Source organism: Sylvia atricapilla, chromosome 3, assembly GCF_009819655.1.
Source record: "Sylvia atricapilla isolate bSylAtr1 chromosome 3, bSylAtr1.pri, whole genome shotgun sequence".
Lineage (NCBI taxonomy): Eukaryota > Metazoa > Chordata > Aves > Passeriformes > Sylviidae > Sylvia > Sylvia atricapilla.
In genome coordinates, this window is record NC_089142.1 from 36,107,175 (window position 1) to 36,132,341 (window position 25,167).

Genomic DNA, 25,167 nt, shown 5'->3' on the forward strand with positions numbered 1-25,167 from the left:
ACAGAAAAAGTCCTGTCTCAGGACAGTGAATTACTTTTATGTAGACCCATCTGTCTGGGTCTCATGGTAATATACCTGTATAGCTTAGAATCTGAACAAGCTCTCTGCTTAAGAAACACATTAAACTGATCCAGATATGTCTCATTTTGAAAGCTTTTTTCTTTTTTTTTCGTCTTTTTTAGCTGAATGGTTGAAAACTCCTCTACTCTCCCAATTTACTAAACTATTGAAATAAAACTCTGAATGTGGTCCAAACAACAGAATTTATCAAAATTCTAATTACTACCAACATGAGACAGAAAAAATTTGGTCAAGGATAGACTGACAAACAGAAACACCCTATGAGCAGCTAATAATTGAAAATGTGCAAGAAGCAAGATACAGGCAAGGTTTTGGTGACACTGAATTTATCAATTAAGGAGGCGTTTGAACTGGTTGGTTGGTTGAGGTTTTTCGTTTGCTTGTTTCACTCAAAAAGCTTAAGTTCATGTACTTAATGTCAGGTTTAAAGTTTTCTCCAGATGACCCTTACAAGCATTCATGGAGAATTCTTGATGACTGCTGAACAGTACATTTCTGAATATTATTTTGAGGTACTATGGCCATTTATATTTTAAGAAGTTAATTAAGGTATTAGCAGATAAGCACTTACGCCAGAATAGAGAACACGCCTCTGGGCAACACCACAAAGGCAAAGAAAGAAGAGCAATGATTTCTCAAACATATTCACTAGAGACAGAACACAGGAACTTAACTGTCATGCATTGCACTGCCCACTGTGAACACTACTTGCTATTACAGCTGTACATTTATTACTAATTACCTCTATTGTGTGAGCACCCAAAAGCTCCAATTAGTAACCAAGTCCCATTGTTTTAGATTCTGGGCAAGTACACAAGATGACATGGTCCTATATCAGATGGCTCAATCCAAATGTAAAACCAGACAAGTGAATAAAATAACAAAGGCAGAGCAGCAATAAGAGCAGTAACAGAACTGCTCATTCACCTCTGAAAACCACACATGGAAGTAGAGAATCATGCTTGATAGTTAGAAACATCATCTCTCAAAACTGTCAGTGCAATCACCATAAACAAAGAAATTCTGACAAATAGAGGGTCTCGGCATCCATGCAGATTATTCTCACAAGCAGATCCAATATCTAGTCATAGAAATGGTAAAATCTAAAGTTACATTAAAAACTACTTTTCATTCACTTCTGATTCTGAGGCAAGGCCTGTTAATAATTCTAACTGGACATTATTATTAACACAATAATTCAGGAAATAGGATGAAAATTTCATTAGCAGAGTAGTAGTTCTTGACATTAGACAAACAGATCTCCAAATCACCTACCAGTGTATTAATAACTTCAATTTTTAAACTTTAAAAAATGTCAACCATCAAAGTTTTCAGAAATTAATTCTTTTTAGCATGCCTAAATAAAGGCACCTGTATCAAAGGTTCATTTGCCTCCACATATATCCTGTATCATGCAGTCCACATCAGTTGGGCCCCAAACACAAGCTAAAAGAATTATTTTATTAGACTTCTATTTTCAGTTAAGTTTGTTTTGGTGGCGGTGGTGAGGTTTTGGTTTTTACACAATTTTGAAGCCGACATGAGGTACACTGAAAAGCCTAAGTTAAAAATGGAGGTTTCTCCTTTATGTGGATGCCAGCATTTTTCATCATTAAATTTGAAAGTATATCTCAAGAAGATATTACTTAATGCATAAAATAAGGTAAATTACTTGATGTCCATCAATCTACTGCCATTGAGATTAATAAACAAGAACAGAACTGCATTTCCCAATCTCCAAATCCAAACCTGTACCCACAGGAACATGTGGCCTTTGCCCTCTTTTCCAAATCATTAGGATTCACAAAACTGGATTTGAAAATATTCCCCCAACACAGTACCTGCCTGCACATGGTGTAGTACTTGCCAAAACATATTTACCACAAAATTGATTGCCTATGTATTCACAGAAGTTTTGCCTCCGACTTAAATTTTGTGATGTGCTTTATCTATGTTTAACTTCTTTCTCTCAGCCAAAACGACAGCAATCATCTCAGCAGTAAGCTTACATATGTTAATTCTGTGCCTTACAGGGGTTTTAAAACCTTAACTATAATATAAAAATATAACACAGCTTCCTCAAACTTTAAGATCCTATCTTCTGAGCTTGAGCTCAACACAAGTAATTTTCTGAAAAAAAAATCTACAAGTGGCAAATGGATTAGAAATATTGTTTCAAAGGAAGCTTAAAAATTCAGTTCCTCTAGGAGCTTTCTTTGCCCTGCAGTACTTCTTCAGACAGGTTATATCAAAGAAGATTATTTATTTCGACACAGTGCTGCTGTCGCTAGTTTTTTTTCATTTTCCTTTTTAAATATGCCTGTGTCTGTATTATCACATTAAAGAATGCAAAATATAAGAAATTCCATCAGCAACTCTAAGCACAAAATACATAGCAGCTCTCCATTCCAAAGGGAGTTCATTACACAGCCTGGAATTCAGTCTTGTGAAAGTGCTGCCCTCCTACACAAACAAGCATTACCCAAATCCGAACAGCAATTAGCATCTCTAATATGCTCACTGACGCAGAGGCAACAATGAAATCCTGCTGCAGATATGATTTTCAATTTCTTGATTTCCTTTTATGATTGGCAACATTTCAAAACCACGAGTCTGTCACCACTCTGTAGATGGATCACCTAAGACGAGGCCAAGCCACACGAGTGCTTTACTTTGGACCCTGCCACTCCCTTCTGGAGAGAAAGCATCAACTTCTGGCCAGATCATCACTGAGGAAACGGCCATAAGAATAAAAATTAATGACTGCCCTTTATCCACTGACAGTAGGAGCTCATCTATCTGTTTCACTAAGCTGCTGCAGTTCCATGTCCTGACCCAAATCCACACTTTGTTGGATTTAGAGTAAGTTTAAATTAGAAGAGTTTAAAGCTGGCCTGTGGCACATGGTGCAAAAGACCCTAAATGCTGATAAATGGGTTCAGGCTCAGCTTGCTCTCTTCTATTAATTACTGCTGGCAATGGTTGCTGCTTCAAAAGATGTCTCCTCAAAGATGACAAAGCCTGGATACTGGAACACTAACATAGGAACTTACAAGACTTACAATATTATTTTCAATGTGTAAAGAAAAGGAAACAATGTCTTTTTAATCAGCACATTGACAGTTCTGTCACAAACCACCTTCTCCAAAGTTGCACACATGCTGTCATTTGCATGAGTACACAGCACACTAACTACCAAGAAACACTGCTTGTTACATGCAGAAGCTGCTGTAGAATTATGTATTCAACAGTCCAAATTCCAAATAATTTTTTTAAAAACACATACACAGACCTTTGGAAATTAGTCTGCTCTGAATATACCAACACTTGTATTTTTCTCACTTATTTCTAGGTTAAAGTATGCTATAAAACAGTCTCCACAGCACTTTAAACCAAAAAATCCCTTAGATTGTGACTGACAGTCATTTCCAATTAACCGCCTCCAGCTCCAATATTTCTCATTCATGACCTTACATTTTATACTACTAAATATCTTTCCAGTCTTATTATTCTGCTCCTCAGTGAATTCAATAGCTGATGTCTCTCATTTGTTTATCAGAACATATTTGGATTCTATTTCAAAATATTTAATGATAAGAATAGTATTTAGGATCTCTACTTGTAGCTTTTTATGCAATTTCTTTCAAAATCATCCACTGCCATTTTCTTTCAATTTATTCTTTACCTACCTTAGAACTCTAGCAATCTTCTTAGCCTCTCTCTCTCTCTCTCTCTCTCTAATAAATAGAAATTTTGTCAAAGTCCAGAAGCATGAGCCTTTCTAGGTCAAAACTGCAATTTTTCCCTCATACGAACTCCTACCAAAATGGTTGAACTCAGAGGAAATCCCATTCCTCATTTATACTGCAGACTGTACTCCTCAGTCACAGTAATTCTGAATAATTCTATTAACTACTGCCCTTAGGGCAACCAAATCTGTCATTTTATAGAGAAAACCTCCATTTTATACTATTTTTACCTCTCATTACAATCATAATGATTTAAATTTAAAGCAAAGCCTTAGCATGATTGATCCAAACTTAGCTTCCAAAATCAAGACCTTTTTTCCCCTCAGTATTAAAAAACTGCAACTATGCTCTTGTTTAATACATAAATGTATCTTGTATATCTCTTGCTATACTCAGAACCACCTCGGTTTGTCACCTGTTAAAATGCTCCACCAACTCTCCACCCTCGTAAGAGGGTAGAATTCAGCTTCTGGTTAACTTCCACAATTGTAAGGTGTCTCCATGGGGTGAAATGACCAGTTCCTTGTGCTTCAAAACTGCCTTGGTTAAACTCTTATTATGGAGGTCAAGACACTCAGCTTGCACTAGATGTTCCAGTGTGCTCATTGTGACAGCTCTGACCACGCACCTGCAGGAGATTCAGTAGTAACCCAGAATTTTTTTTAATAATCCTGTAATGATTTTTTTAAATATCTGAACTCTGTAACAATTTTTTATCCTTCAATATTAGGAAAATAAAATGTTATTCCTCATACTTTATCCTGCATCTTTCCTAAACAAAATTAATGCTTTCCAATGTTTATGTTACAGTCAAGAAAGTTATCCACCAACATCTAATTTTGTGAGCAATCAGAAAGTTTCCAACATCCAGCCTCATGTTCTGAATCTTTAGTTCAAGATACCACTGCCCTGACTCAATGCTAATACAGAAAAAAAATAACTTTGTCTTATTGATCACCTCATATATCACAATGGAAGGGAGATGCTTGATTTTGATATTCATAGCAGAATTTCAGGTGAAAAGACATTTAGGATAATTGAGTCCAAATGTAAGCCTAACACTGCTAAGTCCACCAACAAACCATGTCCTGAAGCATCACATCTACATCTTCATCTACATCTAAATACCTCCAAGCATTGATGAATTGATTTTCATCAATCCCTCTGCTTATTTGAGAACAAAGAATTTCATTTCCACAAGATTTGTTGAAATGGTATTCCAGAAAATGAAGTAACCTGGTCAAGTCAACACTGGAAGTTGAAAGATACTACACAGCTTATACAGCTTTTCAGTCTCCATAATTTTTACTACTCATCAGTCTTCTCCACAGTTATCTCACTCAGCATAATAAGAAAATCTTTTTCTTATTCTTGCCTGCCACCACTCTCCTCTAAATCAAAGTTTCCCTTTTCATTTGTTCCCCTTGACAATGCAAGATCCAGAGGAGTTATTTTGTGACTGTTATGGGCCTGAACATCATCAAAAGTGAGGCAGTAGATCTGAAGATAACATTTACTACAGAAATCTTCAATATGCCCAAAACTACAGCAATTAACACTGCAAGATTTGATATCCAAAGAGTACCATAGCCAGGAGGAGAAGAGATATGGCCACACTTTCCCACCTTACAAGGTTCCAAATTAAGCGTCAGCTGAAAAAGCTCATATAGCAGCTACTTCTTAGGGCTCAGTAAGAGTACAGAACAGCAGCTGCAGCCAAACAAGCAAACAAACAAAACAAATCAGCAAACAAATAATTAGGTCAGATAATGAAGAGTGTAGTGAAAAATACAGAAATAATGTTGCATCATTATACAACTTAATGGTATCGCCTGACCTGGGGAAGTCTTTTAACAAAGGAGACAATGGCAACACTAAAGACCAAGGAAAAATGCGTAAGAATTATGGAAACTACTATAATTTCTCCTAATAAAGTATTGCAGTTGAGACCAAGTTCAAACTTTAGCTTTTCTTGTTTTATAAATCAAAGACGAAGATGCTTTAATTAATTTAATTGGCAAATTCAGACGGCAAATTCAAAACCAGTGTAAAACTATATTTTCTATCTAAAGTATTATTAGACAGTGAACCTGCTCATAAAATGAAGAATTTAGCAAGGTTAAAAAAGACTATCCAGTTACAGTGTTTTTCTTGTCTGTCTTCCAGGGTTTTAATTAAGTTAGAGTGCTGTGGGGATTTGGTTTCTTTATTTTTAGAAGGATATTAAACCTTATGGGTTAAATTTGAAGTTGTCTTGTAATCATTATTTGACTTACAATGAAGGGAAAATTAAACTACAACTACTACATATTGAGGAGCTCTTATGGTACATTATAACGTGATTTGTCTAATGGAAAACAAAAGAATTGTTAACAAGCTAGAAAAAATATTACCCAGTAACATGTATACTAACAGATTAATTTTAAATACTAAATTCTCTTTATTTCACCCAAATTTTAATAATGTTAGGTGCATTTCCCAATTAGCAGTAGGAAAGCTGTTGAAAAACAACTGCATGGTATAATGTTCTGATTGCTTTTTTTCAAAGCTGCAAGATTAATGAAACAAACTATATCTTGAGCTTGACGGAACTCCAGAATTGTTTTGTAATTTTTGCTGTTGTTGTTGTTGTTATTAATATTATGTTCATTATTTATTGCAGACAGATTTTCAAGCTTGCTTGAACTTCTTTGGCTCCATCTCTCTCCACAAACCTTTGTCTGAAAATACCTTGGAGGTTTAGGGCAAAACTCATGCCTGAAGCAACAGGCTAAAAAAAATATATAAGAAGGAATAATAAATTAATTTAGCATTAGATGGCAAGTAGTTACATTGCTTCTTTCCCCAAGCAAGTCTCTCATGGAGGGCCGTAACAGAGCAGTCACAAAAAGAGTAACACAGCTTTGAAAAAGGAGATCCCCTTAACTTGGAACTGATTTATGCCAGAGCGTATTCTGGGTCAATTCTGCCTGCATCACCAGCACAAGCCACAGCAGGAACACAACTGCCATTTGTGCTCACAGAATAGATCAGCTCCAAGAGAAAGGGATGCCCTAGATATCTGTATAGTTCAGCTTCACAAACTGAATGTCATTCTGCCCATAAGCCGTTACGCTTCATGGATGTGCCTGTAATCCCCCCCAGGAGAACCAGCAGCACAGAATGTGCTGTTCCACTATTAAAAGTGGTCTGGGAGAAAATAAATAAATAAATAAGCCAGTAATCATGATAGTGGTTGCTTGAAAATCAGTTATACATGCAGGCACACCCTTTATCTGGATCTTATTAGAACATTTTAGGACAACAGTGGAATATTCTAAGATTAGTATTCACAGCACAAGCTACATAATAAGCATTTTAATGCATTGACTATTTATAAATAAACAAAAGGGCTTGCTTATAAGACAATCTGTTTAAATACTCAAACAATTACATATGAATTATCAGTTAGGTAGCATTTTTCAAAGAGCCTAGAACTGTGACCATAAAAATTTGTGTGCTGTCAAGAGGCTTCAGAACTGTGAAGTATCAGGCCTGCTTCACAGAATATACTTCCTGTATAGCATCTCATCAGCAGTGCTCCTAAACACTTTGACAGTGCTCCTAACACAATGAAGGGGCACAAAACCCTTCTTTCAGAGTCCTGACAGTGCTGCAAGCACATACAAATGAGAAACTACAACCTAGAGTAAAAATGCTTTCTTTGGCCATTCAAGTCAATTTGGATCCAGATGAGAGATACCTATTTATTCATGCCTCTGCATTGACTCAATGACTGTAAAAGGAAGATTTCAGGAGACAAGAAGCAACAAAGTGATACAGATGTGGCTTAGTAATAAATACATAAATACACCATCACCAGCCCCCTGCAACAAAAAAAAAACAAACACAAAACCAGACGTATTTTTATATCCAATGCTTCCATATATTAGTCCAACAGTTCATGACATTCTATGCTGCCTCATTTGACTGATAGTCACCCAATCTAGAGAGACCTCTCCTGGTTCAAAATTAATAATCAAACAAAATTAATGAGTTATCTGATAATCCCCACAAGTCTGGCTATCAAAACCTGACAGCTCCTTTTCTGCTGTCAAAGTCTGCTAGCCAAAGCCTAGACATGCCCTCACTGCCAGTACAGTAGGGAAAACAGGGGAAAAGGACAACATGGAAACACGTGGAGATAATGAGGCCACCTTGTCGTAGACCCTCTTTGCCCTGAGATAGAATATCTTTACCTAGAGACAGGGGACATGCCAAACAAACCAGAAGTGCCCTTAACCCAAACTCAATTTATCAGTTTTATTTTTACACTCTCAAATGAAAACTCAAGTAAGCATACAATATTTATGGGTTCTAACGCTGTGGAAAACAGGCAAGTATTAGTGTTATAATCCTAAATTTACTGGTCAACACAACTGTACAGCACAATTATTAAGATGCAGAGCAAGCAACAACTCATAGCTCCTGAGCCTCTAACTCCCTAGTGTCAAAACACATAATTCCTGCCTCCCCATCCCATCTCCTCTTCCTCCCCTACCTAAATGCACAAAATAAAACCATGAATTAGGCATCTGCTTTTTAGAAAATTAAGAGGAATGCTGTATAGAGTGCTTAATATCTATGAATTTCTCCTTTCAGCAATCATTAGAAAGGCACTTTATATGTTTTAATCTTGAACTATTTATGTGACCTTAATATACTTTTGCAGAAGCTTCTGATATTATGTTATCATTAAACATTCAAAGTTAAACTGCAGGTTCCTAGCAACTACTAGTACTGTAGTTTATAAACTTTATTTATTTAGAGCTTTTAATCTTGACTGGAAGAGAGTAAAAGGTTTACTGCAACCATTTCAATAACTTTCACAACTTTAGTTCCCAGAGAAAAGATATACTATCTCCACTCAGATGTATTATTCAAAGTAAAATCAGTGAAATAAATTCTGCATGGATGGCAGCCTCATTCTCAACCAAAATTCTTCCATCTACAAAGGCAGATGTACAGAACTAGTTTAAAATGGGTGAGCTTGTTTTCCCCTAAAGAATAGATAAAATAATTATGAACAAGGACCACAAGGGACAATGTCCTGTAAACAAAAACTGCATTTTTTCCCCCTATGACCTTAAAAACATATCATAAAAACACAGTGTGCAGATTGGAAGACTGGACTAAGAACAGTCACTTTAATCTTTAAAGCAAGGTTTTTGGTTCCAAATCTCTTCTTTAAGTGTCACCCCATTTTGACAATTTCATGCAAATAATAACAGAAAAACCCTTACAACTACTTCTTTGAGATATTCAATGAAAATAATACAAATATTTGAAGAATGGCTGTTCCTATACACACAAATGATGTATAATTACCAGTTGAGGCTTTGCCCATTGCTGATAGTTATATAAGCACAATTGAATCAGGCTCATTTAGCTTGCAATCAAATAACTTGGGTTAAGCCCAGTTGTTCAAAAAACCTGTCACTCCTATCAAAAAATCTATTAGGTCCTGAATAGTCCATTCAGCACATGCCCAACCCTGGAATATTTCCACCCTTTAAAATTTCCCACCACTCAAACATGCCACAGAGAAAGGGATACAAAACACTACCAACTAATGGTGCAAAACTTATTAATATTTAAGTCTATTTCTTAAGATAAGTGGGGAGAAGAAGAAAAAGGAAAGGATGGTGTGGTTTAAAAGCAGCTAGATGATTCTTGTGTGGGTTCTTCACCCTATCCTATGATTAGGAGGCCAATATCCCTTCCTTACTCCAAGACCACAAACATGTATTAACCCTAAACTTGATTCAATGACAAGACACTCAAAACACAATCTATAATAATTCACTTTCTCAGCAGCTATCTGGGTCAGAAGGCAAGGTGCCCAGAGAGAGAGTATTCATACCTTGAGAAACACTCTTTTACTCAGAAATGCTTTGTTGTGACTAACAGCCCTTAACTCTCCTGCTAACACGACTTCTGAAGATGTCTGAAAATCTCAACACCCTACATTTTTGCCCCCCTCATCTAAATTAGGGAATAATGCACTATCAATTGTGCAAACTTCAGGAACTTTCCACTACTGGGCAGAAAATTTCACATCCATAAGAATCTGGTGGTGTAATTTGTAAAGTCTGAAAATTAATCTATGGCTTCTTTCTCATTCCCAATAGTCTCCTGCAAGCTGAACTCCACACTAATATCTTTGCTCCCAGGAGACAAGCAAACCCAGGACAGTCCAGATCTGCTTTCATGACAAGCTGGTCTCTTGTTCTTAATAATGAGTTCTCAAGTATATAGATTTGGGATTTAATTGGATTAGTACTACTCTCCAATCTTCTCTATCCTCCTTCATGCTCATTATGATCTCAATTTTTTCTCCTTTTTTTCTCCTCTGTCTCAGGGATAACAGTGTTTCCATGAATCCATTCAAGTATCTTTTCTTTAGGTGTTTGCAGATAGGAAACCATTTTGCTTCTTTGCCACCTAATTTTGGGATAGTACCTTTCACCTCCTACTTTCTGTTTCTCAGGTTTCTCTTTCTTCTTTTAGGAGTTGCTCTTTAGCAGCGACAATTTTTTTCACAATTTACTCTGGACCAAATGACTTTTGGATAACTTCTCATATTAGGAATTTGCAATTTCTCAGTTATGCATGTAAGCTTCATCTCATCAGGTAAAGGATCAAAGAGTAGGGAAAGAAAAATTATTGAGCCATGGAAATCGGAGAGAAACTTCAACCTTGTTTTCATGACATTTATCAAAAAGTTATCTTAAAATATACTAAATAGATGTCCTTCAAGTAAGGGTTACAAATATGTTTCTGAAAAGGCTGCAACTGCCAATAATTTTAAAGTTCTTTAAAAAAAGCATTTCTCTTCAATTTCTACAAAAAGTTGAACTAAAAAACCCTAAGAAATTATCACAACTCTGATAATATAGTAACTAAATCAAAATAATTACATTCAATATAAACCAATACTTTCAATACACAGGTATATTGATTTCTCGATTGGTACATTCAAGATAAATCAAACTTATAAACAATTTTAAAAATGCCCATCAGTTTTACCATATAATTAAGTGTACATTTACTATTTTTATTTTGTATTACGATAACAACAGAAGGTTAATTACTTAAGCAACAGGCCTTTCTTTTAATGCAAATGTAATTTGCTCACCATGAAAGAAAAAACCAACTTCACAGATGTACCTAACTATTTTGTTACAAACACGTTAGACAATTAGCAGCAGTTCTCAAAGAGCTGTTTTGTTATGCATCTACTTAATCGTGTTTAGATTTCTGCAAGCTATCAAAATTTGCATGAATATTTTTCAAATTTAATAGCTTTTGGCAAGAACTACCTGTTCTGCATTTTTTAAAATAGCTGCCTTAACATAATTGAACCGCCATAGTATTATGATCGTATTTATCATTTTTCACTAAAACTGCACATGTACAAATGTGAAAAATAAAAAAGGTACTCATAAAAATGTAGGAAAATAACTTACTCCCCCTTAATAGGTTCCATTTAGTGCAGGTCACATTTTACCATTGTAAAACCTAGTCCTGTTTCATTGTTTTGATTTGAATTATTCCATGGCCATTTTTAAGCTTTTTATTATTCTTAGTGGTAGCAGTCTTTTCTTCAGAACTGGTGTCTCATTACTTTACCCTGCCTGAACATTCAGCTCCACTCATTAGAACAAGCATCTGCTACAAACAGTATTAATGAGATCCATATGAAGGGATACAACAAGCCATTACCCACCTGGGCTAATCATTTCACAGTACAAAGCTGATAATGCAGAGTCATCCAGCAAGGCCTGGAACATACTGTTACAATTACCTTACTCAGACAGTAACTACAATTTCACAAACACAACACTGCAAAATTGGATACATTTGTAAAGATGTATCTACCTTGTAGTTACTGTTAACATAAAACATATATTTCATCTCAACAAAGCCAAAAGGCATGATTTTACTAGCGGGAAATTTGCCCTTTGGCTTATGAATAGATTAGCATTAAAATTATTTCTAAGACACCAATACTTTGATTACTGTTCAAAAAAATATATAAAGAGAATTTACACCAAACCAGTCAGAATAGCTGCAGAACTCAGTGACTTTTATTTAAATAATAATAATTTAAAGCAATATGATTTTAGAGGTGGTTTTCTCCAAAACAGCATGAGTTTGCATACAGTATTTACACACAGCCAAGTAGCTGGTACAAAGGAAATATTTCACCAAAGAGTGTCAATGCTAAATGAACTTCACAGATTTTTTAATTTAAAGTTGATTTCTCTAAACCTAAGATACAAATATACACATCTTTATACACTGGCCTTTACAAACAGGAGGACAGAAGTATTTGTTCACACTGCATTTTTCCTTTTGGGACAAACATGCTCCAGAAGGAATGCTGGAGCCGAATCAGGAGGTGTGCCCTGCTGATTCTTATACAAGGGCCCTGGAAAGCAGGGAAAGAACAAGCAAGACCACAGTGAAGGCACAAACTCTTCAAATCAAAACAGACTAGGCTAAGCAAGGCTAAGTCAAAAGATTTTGAACTCAAAGCTCCAAGAGAATAGAGGAAGATCACTTTTGACTCAAACCAGACTCAGAACTCACACTTACAAAAATAAGAAAGATACTACTCCAGTAAATCTCCCCAAGATATTTTATAGAATCACTATCAAATAATTTAACAAATCAATTTTACATTGTTAGTCAACATTATATGAGAAATAATGCCCTTTTACTTAGGGAAATACTTTTTCTAAAATTATGGGTAGGAAAATACAACAATGCTAAGAAGCCAAGAAAACAGGCACAATTCTACCACTGGTGGAAAAAAATACCCAAACAACAGGGAAATGAAAAAAAAAAAAAAAAAATCAATCGCAACAAAATTTTAAACCAACATAGCTCTTAAAAAAGAGGATGAGAGATTCAGCTCCAATCAGAATCTAGGATTAGCAAAAGCTTTTGAAAAAAAGTAGAAGTCCTTAGTGAAGTTACTGACTCTGCATATCTATTAAGAGAATGTATAAAAAAATGCTTCAGTCATGAAACTTCTAGGAAAAACTACTGCTGCAGAAATAAAACATAGATATTTAACAAATAGTGAAATTCAAGAAGTTTGGATAAATTGAGCAACTGTTGCTATTAACTAAAATAAAACTGGTCTATTTCAGTGAGAAAGTATAATAGAGAATTATTACTTATGTATCTGCTTTTCTTTAAGTCCAACAGGGTCGACAAAACAACAGTGCTTTTTAAGCAAAGAGAGAGAACAAAGCAACAACAACCAAAAAAAGGCATGCAAGCCAAATAATATTCTAATAGGCAAAGCCTAGACTGCTGCATCTAAACCACTTTTAACAAAATAGCTTCAGAGATATTTGATGACACGGGTTCCATCTCCAGATTATGTAAGCAGGGGATCCATAAAAGGGTCTCCACTAACTGATGTCTTAATATTAAATTCAAGAAGGTCACGCCTGTCAACACAAGCATTCAGAATAACTAATGAAAATCTGTTTAATTGCATATGGAGTCTGGATCACTGGAGAACAACTAAATAATTAGAAGCATGTCCAATGTAAAAATTATCATAATAATTTTTCATTTTGATTAGGATACAAATCATGCAAAATGCCTAAATGTCCAAATAACAGCTCTTTTCATCTTTAATCTCTCTTTCATATTACTTAAGGTGAATTTCATTAACACTGGATCTTTGTAGCTCCATTTTCTTCTCTGAATATGCCTATCAGTCTCTGTATTTTCATAATCTATTATCAGTTATTATGTTTTGAAAACATTTAAAGGAGCTACTTAGTTCCTTCAGTTTTGTTCTTCATCCATTCTGTTTTCCCACCATTCTAAAACTAAAAACCCAGGATAGTATGTTCAAAATACTGAAAATTTCTACAAGAAATTACATCTTTTCTTTCACAAAATACAGTCTTCCGGGTACACTACTGTGCTCTGCATAATTGCTTTAATACTCAGAATTAAAGGATGGGCATCCCATCCACACATTTGAGTAAGAAAATGAGAATATTACACAAAACATCTATTTTCCAAATTAATAACATAGGATATGACAAAGATCCTTCAGGTCAGTTTAAGCTGGCTGACTTAATTTGTTCAGGGTCAGCAGCTTTGGAATGCCCTATGCCCTGTACTGCTCTGAGAATATGCCTCGAGCTCCCAATACCCCATTGCTGTAAATTCCCACCCTGAGAACACCTGCACTGCACAATCCAAGTGCTTGTGCATAAAGCCAGTGTTAGTAAACCAATTATTCCCACACATTTCTTAATGCTTGGATGCCATACTGACTGCAAGCTTACTTTGACTTTTCATGCCATGCTCAGCCCAAGCTAATAAACCTTTGAAGCACAAACTCCACTGAGGAGAGACACTTGAAGGGTCTGGGGTTTTTTTATACAAGACAGCTTAGTTCTGGCTGAATTGTCCTGAATCCTGAATGACTTCAAGTGGAGCCACTTGGCAATTCTTGTAAGACATCCAATTCCCCATATTCTCTAGGATTTTCATTGTCTAGGATACTCTATTATTAAAGATAACAAACCTAGCAATAAAAATAACTCGGGAAAAACTTTAGAATATATCCAATCAGTCCAATTAGGTTGCAGTTTGTTCTTAAAGAAAAGGCACCCCTGCAATGAATGTAAGGGAACTGGTGAGAGAAGATAAAATTACTGACTCTTTAGTTTACATTAACTATGTGTTTGAACAAAGGATCACAGTATGAACAACAACAAAAAAAAACCTACAAACCTTCTAATACTACCCAGCTTCTGAAGGATCAATTATAAGTTTTAATTTAGCTTATAAATAAAGTCTTTACCTTAGCAAACTCTACTGCTATGTAAGATTATTCTAAGACCTTGGTGGCAAGCCGTGGCTGACAGCCAAGCAAGGATTATGGAGAAGAGTAAGGATACCTGCCCTTTAACAGCCAGTGTATAAAACAGCTGCTAGAAAGAAACTTGGCCACAAACTTCAGCAAATGTTGAGTACCAAGACAGAATAAAAATTAATCTCTGGAGCCTGTTTTGTTGCTGTGCTTTGTCCTTTGTACAAGCAAATTCACTTTCCTGAGAAAATACAAACTGTCTACTGAATTTACTGTGTTTTTCTTTTTCATTTAAAATGAACTTACCGGGTGCCGTCTGCTTTCCAGCTAACTTTGTATGGCTTCTGCTCCAAAAATTTAATATTTTGCTTGTCCATGGAAACAGGCTGTGCTCCAGGGAATCCAGTCCTAATAAAAATAATCATGTTTACTAATGGTTCTGCAATAAATAATCACAAAAATAAATACATTTTTTACATCAGACTCAAGTCACACTTCGTGCCAGACTTGTTGCAAGGTTAACTCTGAGTTAGAACATCTTCTAACTAAGTATTTTTCAATAGAAGTCAAAAGCCTATTTCACAAGAACAAGGTTATTTGCTTATGACAAAACACTAAATTATGTGGAATTTCAAAGTTTTAACTTTGAAAAAAGAGATATTTAATTTAAAAATTGCAGGCACAATGAGCATCAACAAGATAGGAAACAATGTAGATCACCAACTTTGGAATGGAAAAGCTCATAACTATAGACATTAAAACCAACATTTTCATCAGAATTGGACACAAATCCAAGTTGGCTACAAAAATTAGTATTATACCTCTATACTGAAGTGTAATAGCAGTGGTATAAATAAATCTACTGCTTGGGAAAAAACTAAATTTTACACAAATAGTTGGACTAGGCTACATCTGGAATTTGAACTGCAACATTTTGTTATCTCAATGAAAAAGTAATTCTAGAATCTTGTTTCTTAACATCAAAAACTGATCATTCCATAATAGTACAGTGCAAGATTTTCATTGCCAAGTGTGTTTGAGGCTTTTTTTAATAAACAATCCATCCGAAAATGGTCAACTTTGCTCTCATTTTACAATAAGCAGTTTGATTCGGCAAAATATAAAACATTTCAAGATAGTATAAATAAGTATGTTCTAAATATTGTCATACCCTTCCCATCCACAGAACTGCTGACATTTTTGCTGTATTCCTCCTAATTTTGGTTGTGTTGTCACCTGGGTCACACATTTAACTGTTATTCCTTCCAAGAAAATTGCACCCTAAATAAAAGAAAATTTTTTGTAATTCAATAATAAAGCCTTCATAAAATCAAATCAGAATATGTCAATAAAAGATTAAGTGTGTGTTCACAACCCTCTAGAACAATACTAGCTTAAAGATTCCTTAAGATTTACCCCCAAATGCCAGGATGCATTAGCTGAGCTTTGCCAGGAAACTCACAGGTGAACCACATTATAAACCTAGGAACTGAGTTATTTACAAGGAAAAAAAAATATAATTTTTTAAAAAAAGGTAACAGGTACACAGGCAAAAGGAAGGGATAGCTAGTACTTAGATTAGACACTTACACTACTTAGCTAATACTCTCAAGAAAGTTGATCTGGGACAAACTGAACAAAAGAGAAAGTATAAGCATCAAATTTGTAACAAAATACTTGCATAAATATGTTTTTATAACTTATTCTCAATCTAAATCAGGTGATTAAAGTGGAGCTGCTATCCTGTATGCCCCAGAAACGCCTATGTAGAGACCAAAAAAACCAAACTGGAAATAAAACTCTAAAACAACTTGTACATTCTAGAAAAAGTTTGATGCCAAGAGGAAAAAAAAAAACAAATCTTGCATAACAGAACACATGAAAGCCATCAGGTCTACAAAACTACAAAATTAAAGATTTCTATGGTGATCTCAAATCAACCAGACTTAATTCAACAGAATCTCAAATAAATTTTCAGTGCACATGAAGAAGATTAAACCATGACTATTGACCTGTTCAATCCTGCATGTGAAGTTACAAGTATTTCAGTTCTGTTCTCTAAAACACTTGAAACTAGCTTTAATAAATCCAGCTGCATACTACTGATGAAAGCAGTAGTATTTTTCTCCTCTGCATTTCCACACACTGTGGCACTCATCTGTTATGCACTTGAGCAAGTCTAGGAACTAATCTGGGAAAATATCATAACTTGGTAATCTTCTGCCAAGATAGTATCTTAAACTAGCTCACCATAGGATAACTCAGTACTAGTCCCAGCACAAGAGATGCAAAAGGGAAAGCAGGGAAAGCAGGGAAAAGCAGTACCACAGTTTTCAATACAGCCTGTAGTTAGTTAAGATTGGCTCAGTCACACCACCAAATCACATTCTGAAAACAGAACATCCTAAAGATATAAACTGGTTCATAACCTTAACTATCTCAAGCTCCACAGACTTTCTGTGTGTCACTCACCCCATTCAATTTTCACGGGCACCAGCCGGTGCACCAGCACGCAGGGGAGTGGGCGAGAGAGGCAGACAGCTACTCGTGCCTGGCCAGCACAGTGTCTGAATTCTGATAAGTGGTGAAGAGCACCAGGAAACGAAGATGGTTCTGCCTTGCTTCTGTGAATAATGGCAGAGAGCAATGGCAGTATGACTGCTAAGACTGAAGCAAGGGAACAGGAAAGATTTTCCAGAAAAGAAAAAGTAATAAACACAAAATTCGTACTTGCAAGTGTTTCTTGCAGATTATCTGCTTCAAGTATAATCAGTAGCTAAGGCACAGCATTGTGAAAACAATGTGAGTCACTCGGGCATTTGTGCTTGGCTAACTTAGCACTCCAGGTTTCATGAGGACATTCCATGGATAAAGTGCTAAAACTGAGCCAGGCCCCTGCAGTTTTTACCCTACTGTTCAGCTACCTATGGAAACAGGACACAGGAGACCACAGTGCAGCAGAGACTCCAGAGAACTCGGATCACCAAGAGCACACTGACTCCTCAGCACCTGATACTAAACCAAGAGTTATAAGCCCCAAAGGACACAAGGAAACCAAATGAATTTAGAATCTACACCCTGCACAACCTTCACACCATCTGTACTGACCAACCCTGCCCCACTTGCCATGAATTCCTCCACCCATCACTTCAGCTGAAAGAGAAGTGGTAGTGTGGATCATCCTGTATTGGTACATATCCTAAACACCATCTGGAGGAGTGGATGAGTGGGAACAGCCCCAAACACACACCTTCCTGACCCTAGTGGCTATCACCAGGCCTGGGTGAGAGCTGTCTCCAGCTACTCAGACTTGACTAGGTGCTAATATGCTCAGAGACTGCCTCCCAGAAGACATAATAAACATTCCAAAACATGTCAGAAAGAGACATCTTCTAAAATGAAGGAAGTGAGAGACAGGGAGTTGCACTGATCAGCTGAGATTTAATACCTATAAACAGGTCCAAATCACAGTAACTGCCTCTTGGCAAGCAAAAAAGAAAACAAAATCATACCACCTCTCACTCAGTAGCAAAGGTGTTCTACTAAACATTTGGTTTTCATAATGAAACAGGCTTCACAGAATTGGCATTGCATGCATTTGCCTTGGTTTCTCTTTTGTTTGCTTATCTTGTCCTCTTAGACGAACTCAGAAAACATGGGGTAGATATAACTTCCATAAAAAGGAAGAGTAACCTGTTTCAAAACCAGGTTCAGAGGAGTTAGCATTTCACTAACAAAAACGGAAGAATCTGCAGCGTCTGGTTTAGGCATAAGATAATTAATTTATTTCCACCAAACTCCCTATTAGCATTCTTATTTTTGTGACATCTGACTTTAGTAACAGGGATATAGACTGGGATGGTAGTTTAAGATTCAGTGTTATCCTTAATTTTAAAAAGGGGCTGGAAATAACACTGTGCAATTCAGTATAAACAAAGTTCTACACTTAATAATGGATAAGAAATTATACAAACACACACTGGTAGATAATTAGAGAAAAAGACATGGAAGCAGCAAGAGACCAAAAGCTGAATTAGTAGTGTTCTGCTTTGTGAAAGGCAATTATGTTGAGATATATAAACAGAAATATTTGCCTTAAGACATGTGAAATTAATTTCTCCCTATTAAGCCTTACAAGGATGGCCTCAACTAGAGGCTTGCATTCAATTACAGGCACCACAGCGTCAGGAAAACATGAGTCAACATGACAGAATACAAAAAATAACAAGAAAGGTCAGTAGTACGGACTATAAGGAAAAAGTGAACTAATAAGCATTTAACATGGAGAAGGAAATGATACCCATATTCAAGCCTATAAAATGGTGCTGCCAAATCAAAACCCAGTATTTTTCCCATATCTTTCAAGATGCTCACAGGCAGAACAATAACTTTGCAAAAGAGAGTTGGTTAGGCAGAAAAACTTCAAGTCACTAATATTTAGAATCAATGTACTGTGATAGTTAACTAATAAATATCATCATTACATCCAATCAGTTTAATTGCTTCCTTCTGTCTCACAGATGACCACAACACACCTGCACTCAATATCATGAAGAAAATCATTAACAGACACCATCTCCTCCAGATTAAGACAATCACCATTCACTTCAGAAGCATTGCATCTCACACCCCATAAAATGCAACTTACGTGGGACTAGAAGAGACAACACTCCTCAACAAACAGTGAAAGTTCCATTTGACCCATAAAAGGTTTGTAGGCTCTGGCTCAGAATTACAACTTTTAGTCCAATTTGCAAAATAAAGTATTCTTTTCCTGAAGTGAGATTCTAAGTTTCAATTAATAATGTTGTTTTGATGCTACAATCAATACTGCATGCACTAATAAAGTCAAAACTTGCTTGGATTTCCTGTGTGGCACCTCAGACTGCAACAAGCAGATTTCCTGGTACCTGTCAACTTCCTTCATATTATGACAAAGGAAACTGTAATGGCTTTATGTTCTAATGATTCTTAGATTTTCCGCAGTGTAGGAAAGAAAGGCTGTCAAGATTTTTTTGATATCAAAATATGGAAGTTTTAATGAAAAATGTTGCAGTAAAGTTTCTCACATCAGAGTTTCTGAAATGGACAGCATACTAACTTCATTTCACAGGCTAGCTGGAAGTTGTTTCTGACTATTCATTATCCTAGCAAGATGCCTGGAAGCTGTCTCCTCCTCTACTACCAAACTTCTCTTCTGTCTCCACAAAGATTTGGGTCAAAATGAGAAAAATTCACAACACAGCTATCACTACAGCTACTTCTAGTTTTACACTGCCTACCCGTAGGCTTTTAGGAAAGAGACGAATTATAAAGGTGGAAACATCTGCTGCAGGAAACCAACACAATACTGAAAATGTAGCCCTTTAGAGAGTAAAATAAGAATATCTGAGCAAGAGGTATTTACCTGATACTCACTCCCCCTGTAGACCGCATATTTACAAGGAATCACAGATAGACTGTATCCATCTCTACTGAGTTAAGAAGCAGTCCCATCTGCCAGCCAAGAACCATGGTAAAGAATTCTGCCCGTTCCTCCTCTTCATGTCAAAGAATGTTCCTCCAGAGCTGCAAAACTGAATTATACGAATATGCATATTAACTAGATGATTCTTGCTTTCACTAATTATCTAACTCATAATTAACTTTTAGTTATTAATATGCTTATTCGTATAATTTAGCTTCCAGCTTTCAAAACTATGGTGGCAGACAAGAAAAAGCCTGGAAAGCCAGTATCATTCCTGTTAAATAGACCAGTTGAGTTTTACACTTGATGAAAAGAGGCTGTCATTGTAATTCATCATAATACCTCAGTGCCTAGTGAATCAGAAGGCACATCAAAAAAACTTTAAGGTTTCAGCCCCTCAAAAAAATATTTAGATATCCATGTTTTACTGCAAGGCTAACGGAGGCCATACCCCCTAAATATATTTCTACTGTGCTTTTATGGTGTGGGAAATCTTTTATTCCAGATGAGGGATAATTTGAAAATTTTCAAAGTTCATCTTGCTTCTTAAGACTGGATTTTGCATTCCTGTCAGGCTAATGTTTTCCATACTCCACCTGTAAACCTTGTTGACCAGCTGCAGTAACAACAAAATGCTTTTTTGCAGCCTATTTCAATATGAGGATTTTTAAGTGTCTGCAAACAAACACACCTCAGCATACAAGTGAAATAATTCAGTATTATGAAAAAAAAAAACCTATTTTTGCACTCAGCAATAGTCTAGCCTACTTAACTCACAAATAGAAAAGCAAGTCAGGAATTTGAAGAGAATTGAGTCATTAGTCTTCAGATGATACAAATATAATCTTGGTACATGAGTATTAGTTCCATATCATGGTAACTACAGTAACATATTTCATCAGAATTATGCAAGTGTATGTCAGAAATCACAGTAACTGATCAGTCATATTTCTTATAAAGCTAAAATAGCTTTGAACACAATACAGTTTCAAAGCTCCCTTGGTTTTTTTAAGCTCATATTGCTTTTTGCTAATCCAATTTTCAGTCCTACAAAATTTCCCAAAGAAAGACTATTTACCAAAATGAGCACTAAATTTTAAAAATTCTGAATTTCATCCACATGACTAAAAAAGCCAAGAGCTGTTTCCACCCAACTCTAATACCATTTCATCTTTAAAGAGAGACTGAATAATTAAAAAGCACTTTACTGTCTCAAGAAACTGTTATATTAGAAAATTTCTCAGTAGTTTTTACCACTGGAATATCTGAGGTGTTGAATATTGAAGTTCATGGTTCACATAGGAAATACAAATAAGTTTGCAATAGATCTAGGAATTTTTCCAGTTAGAGACCATGTTTCCAGTCCCCATTTGCCAGAGCAGTGACACTTGTATAGTATGTACAATGAGGTGACTAATGGGTATGAGGTTATGAAAATATGTTTAGCAATTAGAATATTAAGTTTTCCAAATCAAAAGTACCAGTTTTAGGCGTTCTTTTCTCCTCTTGCCAAAGGAAGAGCTTGATGATCCGGGTTCTGATTCTGGGCCTCCAGTTTTACCATTATCTTCATCCTCTTCTTCATCTTCATCAAAGCACCATTCTGGAAGCTCTGGTGGTGCTGGTGCATCATCTTCATCGCCATAACGACGAAATAATTCTTTCAAATAGTCACCTTTATAAATACCTGGAGGTCTGGCCTGAGCAAAAGTAGCCACAGCATCCTCAATACTGGGAAAAAAAAAAAAATCACTCTGGATGCTTAATTTACATGTCTTAGTCATGTCATGCTTTACCAAGCATAAGAATTATTGGGACTGCGAAGCAATACAATTTCTGAAATGGTAATAGCAATAACATTCCTTATATTTGAAAATGCATGCTTAGATCAGTCTGGTAGCAGTTGCTCTTGCATAAGATTCTGTATAACTCTGTAGGCACTGCAAATGCACCCAAGTAAGTGTAACTCAGGCTACTTTGAGTCCTTATTGTAGCTCCTGCTGATCATTGTTTTATCACACATAAAACTTTTTTTATTGCTATAGAGAAGCAATGGGTGACATACAGGTAAATACCTGAGCACTGCAAGAACACAAAAAAACCCAAAGAAATACATCAACAAACTTAATGAAGAAAAATGCAAATGCTTAAATTCAAATATGGGTTACATTTTTCTCCACTAAGAATTGTCTTTCCTCTCACTACAGGTTTTGCCATCATACTGGGAAAAACAACCCTAATCTTTTTAAATTACTTTTCTCTCCAGAAGTTTCTCAAAACAGGGCTGTTTTTCAGAAGCCTTTTACTATGCACCTAACACTCAATCTTGCTCAAATAAATTGGAGGCCAGACCACAACAATATTAGCAACCAAAACTAACAGTCATGCAACTTTACCAGCCAAGTGGAAAACTCTCCAAAATATACAAGAGTGAACACAACACAAAGGGTTTTTTCCAGGTGATTCTGGATATAATTCTGTCTTTCATTTGTCATGGCTGTGAAGAGCAGTAATGCTCCAAGGATCAGCATTTTAAAATCTTACTATATAGGGGAGAGAAGAAACCACAAAAATAGAGATGTTCCTCCTAGACTTCTTGACAAGCACATGTCTTAAAACTGGAACAAAAGCACATACGACACCCTCTGACATTTTTTTTCAGATATTTAATTCAAAATGGGGTTTTTTTGTCTGACCTGTACAGTTTGGAACGGAGCCTGAGAACTTTAAGAGGTAAATTTTCCAGAATAGACAGAAACAGCATCTAAGAACCAGTAAGGTTGATTCACTTCTCTGATCTTTGTAAGAAGAGAAAACGAGGTTCTCCAGAGTGATACTATCACATAGTATCATTTCAAAAATGACAGTTTAAGAGTCTCAGTTACTTAGAAGGACCTCTCTTCTCATTTTGTTTTCTAAGACTCCTAATTTCTTTCTCACAAGACTTTTTTTACTTTGCTATCTTTCTTAAATTGTTTCACATCTTCTGTAATGAATGCCACTGAAAGGACAAGACAAACCAAAAGTTATGGGGTCTGAAAAATGCTCAATTTTTTTCTCTGTTGACATCAGAAGAACTCTATAATCTTCTGGAATAGATAGCAATGAATACCAAAAGAGGTGGCACAGATTTCAAATACAGAATCCTAGCTGAAAGAAAACCATTTTCCAAGTTCTAGAAACACAGCAGTCTTTTGGAAAAATTAGTTATTGATAAGAGAATCAAGTAAGGTTTCTGACCTTATTGGTCAGAAAGCTGAAGAGCTTTCAGGCCTTTCTCTAAAATACATCCCACTGTACACAATACAGCAGCAACACTCCTCCATCATACGCTTAAGGGATGAATACAGATGGATTTTTCCATCAGGAAGATCTTATTTCCTCATTAGCAAGAAACAGTGCCTTGTTCTACGGAATGATACAGCAAATTAGATTTATCTTGATACAATGCTCAATATTAACTAGCATCTTGCCAAAATTGTTTGTTTTGCTGTGGACATTTTTTCCTACCAGGGGATAGCTGGATGTTCTATTAAAATAATCTGACAAGATGAACAAACTTGATACAATTAACTACCCAAAGTAAAAAAAAATAAGACATGGCTGTTGAGTTTTAAGGCTTTTCCCATCAAGGTTTGAAAACAGACAGGGGGCATAAAAGCAGGCACTCCAAAGAGATTCAAGTGCCTTTCCTCTTCAGAACAAAGGATCAATTCTAAGTCTCATTACTGCATGCTACTTTTAAATTGTCTTATTAAAAGCATACAAATTTTCTCATTCATAGGAACAACAAGAATCATATTATAAAGATATTTGTGTCTGTGTCTACTTCCTATACACACCTATGATCCTGCAAAGATTCAGCCACTCATCACTACTTTTCCATCTCCATTACTCCATGTCTTTATTCCAGGTTTACTAGCAGACACCAATGACCTAGTTCTTTGCAAACAGCTTGTACATGCATGCTAAGTATAATAACTGTATGCTCCAGTCACAAGAAAATCCTGCAACAGGAGCAGAATTTTCTTCAACTAAAGAATTACACATAAGAAATATCATCAGAATGTTTAACAGGCTTGTCAAGAAACATGATTTTCACAGGAGCTTGTCAAGAAAGAAAGAGTGTTATGTAAATACTATGAAATAAAAGTTATGCAAAAGTTATATCCAACAGGATGGTACAGGTATTGTTTGGGTTTGGGGTTTCTTTTAAAACTGATGTTATCTAAAAAAATGATAATTACTCTGTATGAATGAGTCAACATTTTTAAAAAATTAAAAAGACAGGTGAGTCCATACAGAAGCATGCTGCAGACTTTAGTCAAAAAACAAGCTGGAAACAAGGGCTTTGTCTGCCCCCAATCCTTCAGAAGTACATCTGCTGTTGCTCTAGTTAATCTCTTCAGATCTCAAAAAAGCCCAAAAACCTACACGCATACCTACATGAAAAGGAAGAAAAAGTATGGGAAATAATCTTTCAGAGATCTCAGAACTCTACACTCTTACTTAAAAAGTGGGACATGTCATGGGAAAGACACAGTATGGTATATATACTGCTAAAGGCCCACACACAGCAGGCACAGCTGACTTCTGACCTACCAGACTTGGAATTCTTGACTGCAACAGGTGAAGCTACCAAGGAACGATATGAAAAATGTTAATATGGGCTGTTTACTCAGGATTATTAGGCAACTATAAAATCAGCAATAGTAAATACATTAGCACAGTTGTCAGGACAGTGAGTGAAACATACTGAAGGAACCCTTTGGCCACATTCCGCAAATCCCCAGGAACTAACATACAAAGTTACCTCCAGTCCAACTTCTCGACCAAAAAGGCACAGATCAAAAATCCAGTTCTATTGAAACCATGTGTACAATGGACACCTAGAAAAGACAAAAACAGGGCATAATCACTTGCAAGTGGTTTTAACAAACATATTAATGTCAAAACTGTGGGTTTGGATCCTTCCA

At 35.9% G+C, this 25,167-nt stretch overlaps 1 protein-coding gene across 1 annotated transcript in view; it reads right to left on the bottom strand.

Annotated features, from left to right (window-relative positions):
• RNGTT (RNA guanylyltransferase and 5'-phosphatase) overlaps nucleotides 1-25,167 on the bottom strand; it is a 168,576-nt gene that overhangs the window by 127,230 nt on the left and 16,179 nt on the right. Inside the window, 4 exon segments of the mRNA XM_066315130.1 lie at nucleotides 15,031-15,132; nucleotides 15,896-16,005; nucleotides 21,673-21,922; nucleotides 25,005-25,080. Coding sequence (XP_066171227.1) covers nucleotides 15,031-15,132; nucleotides 15,896-16,005; nucleotides 21,673-21,922; nucleotides 25,005-25,080 — 538 coding nt within the window.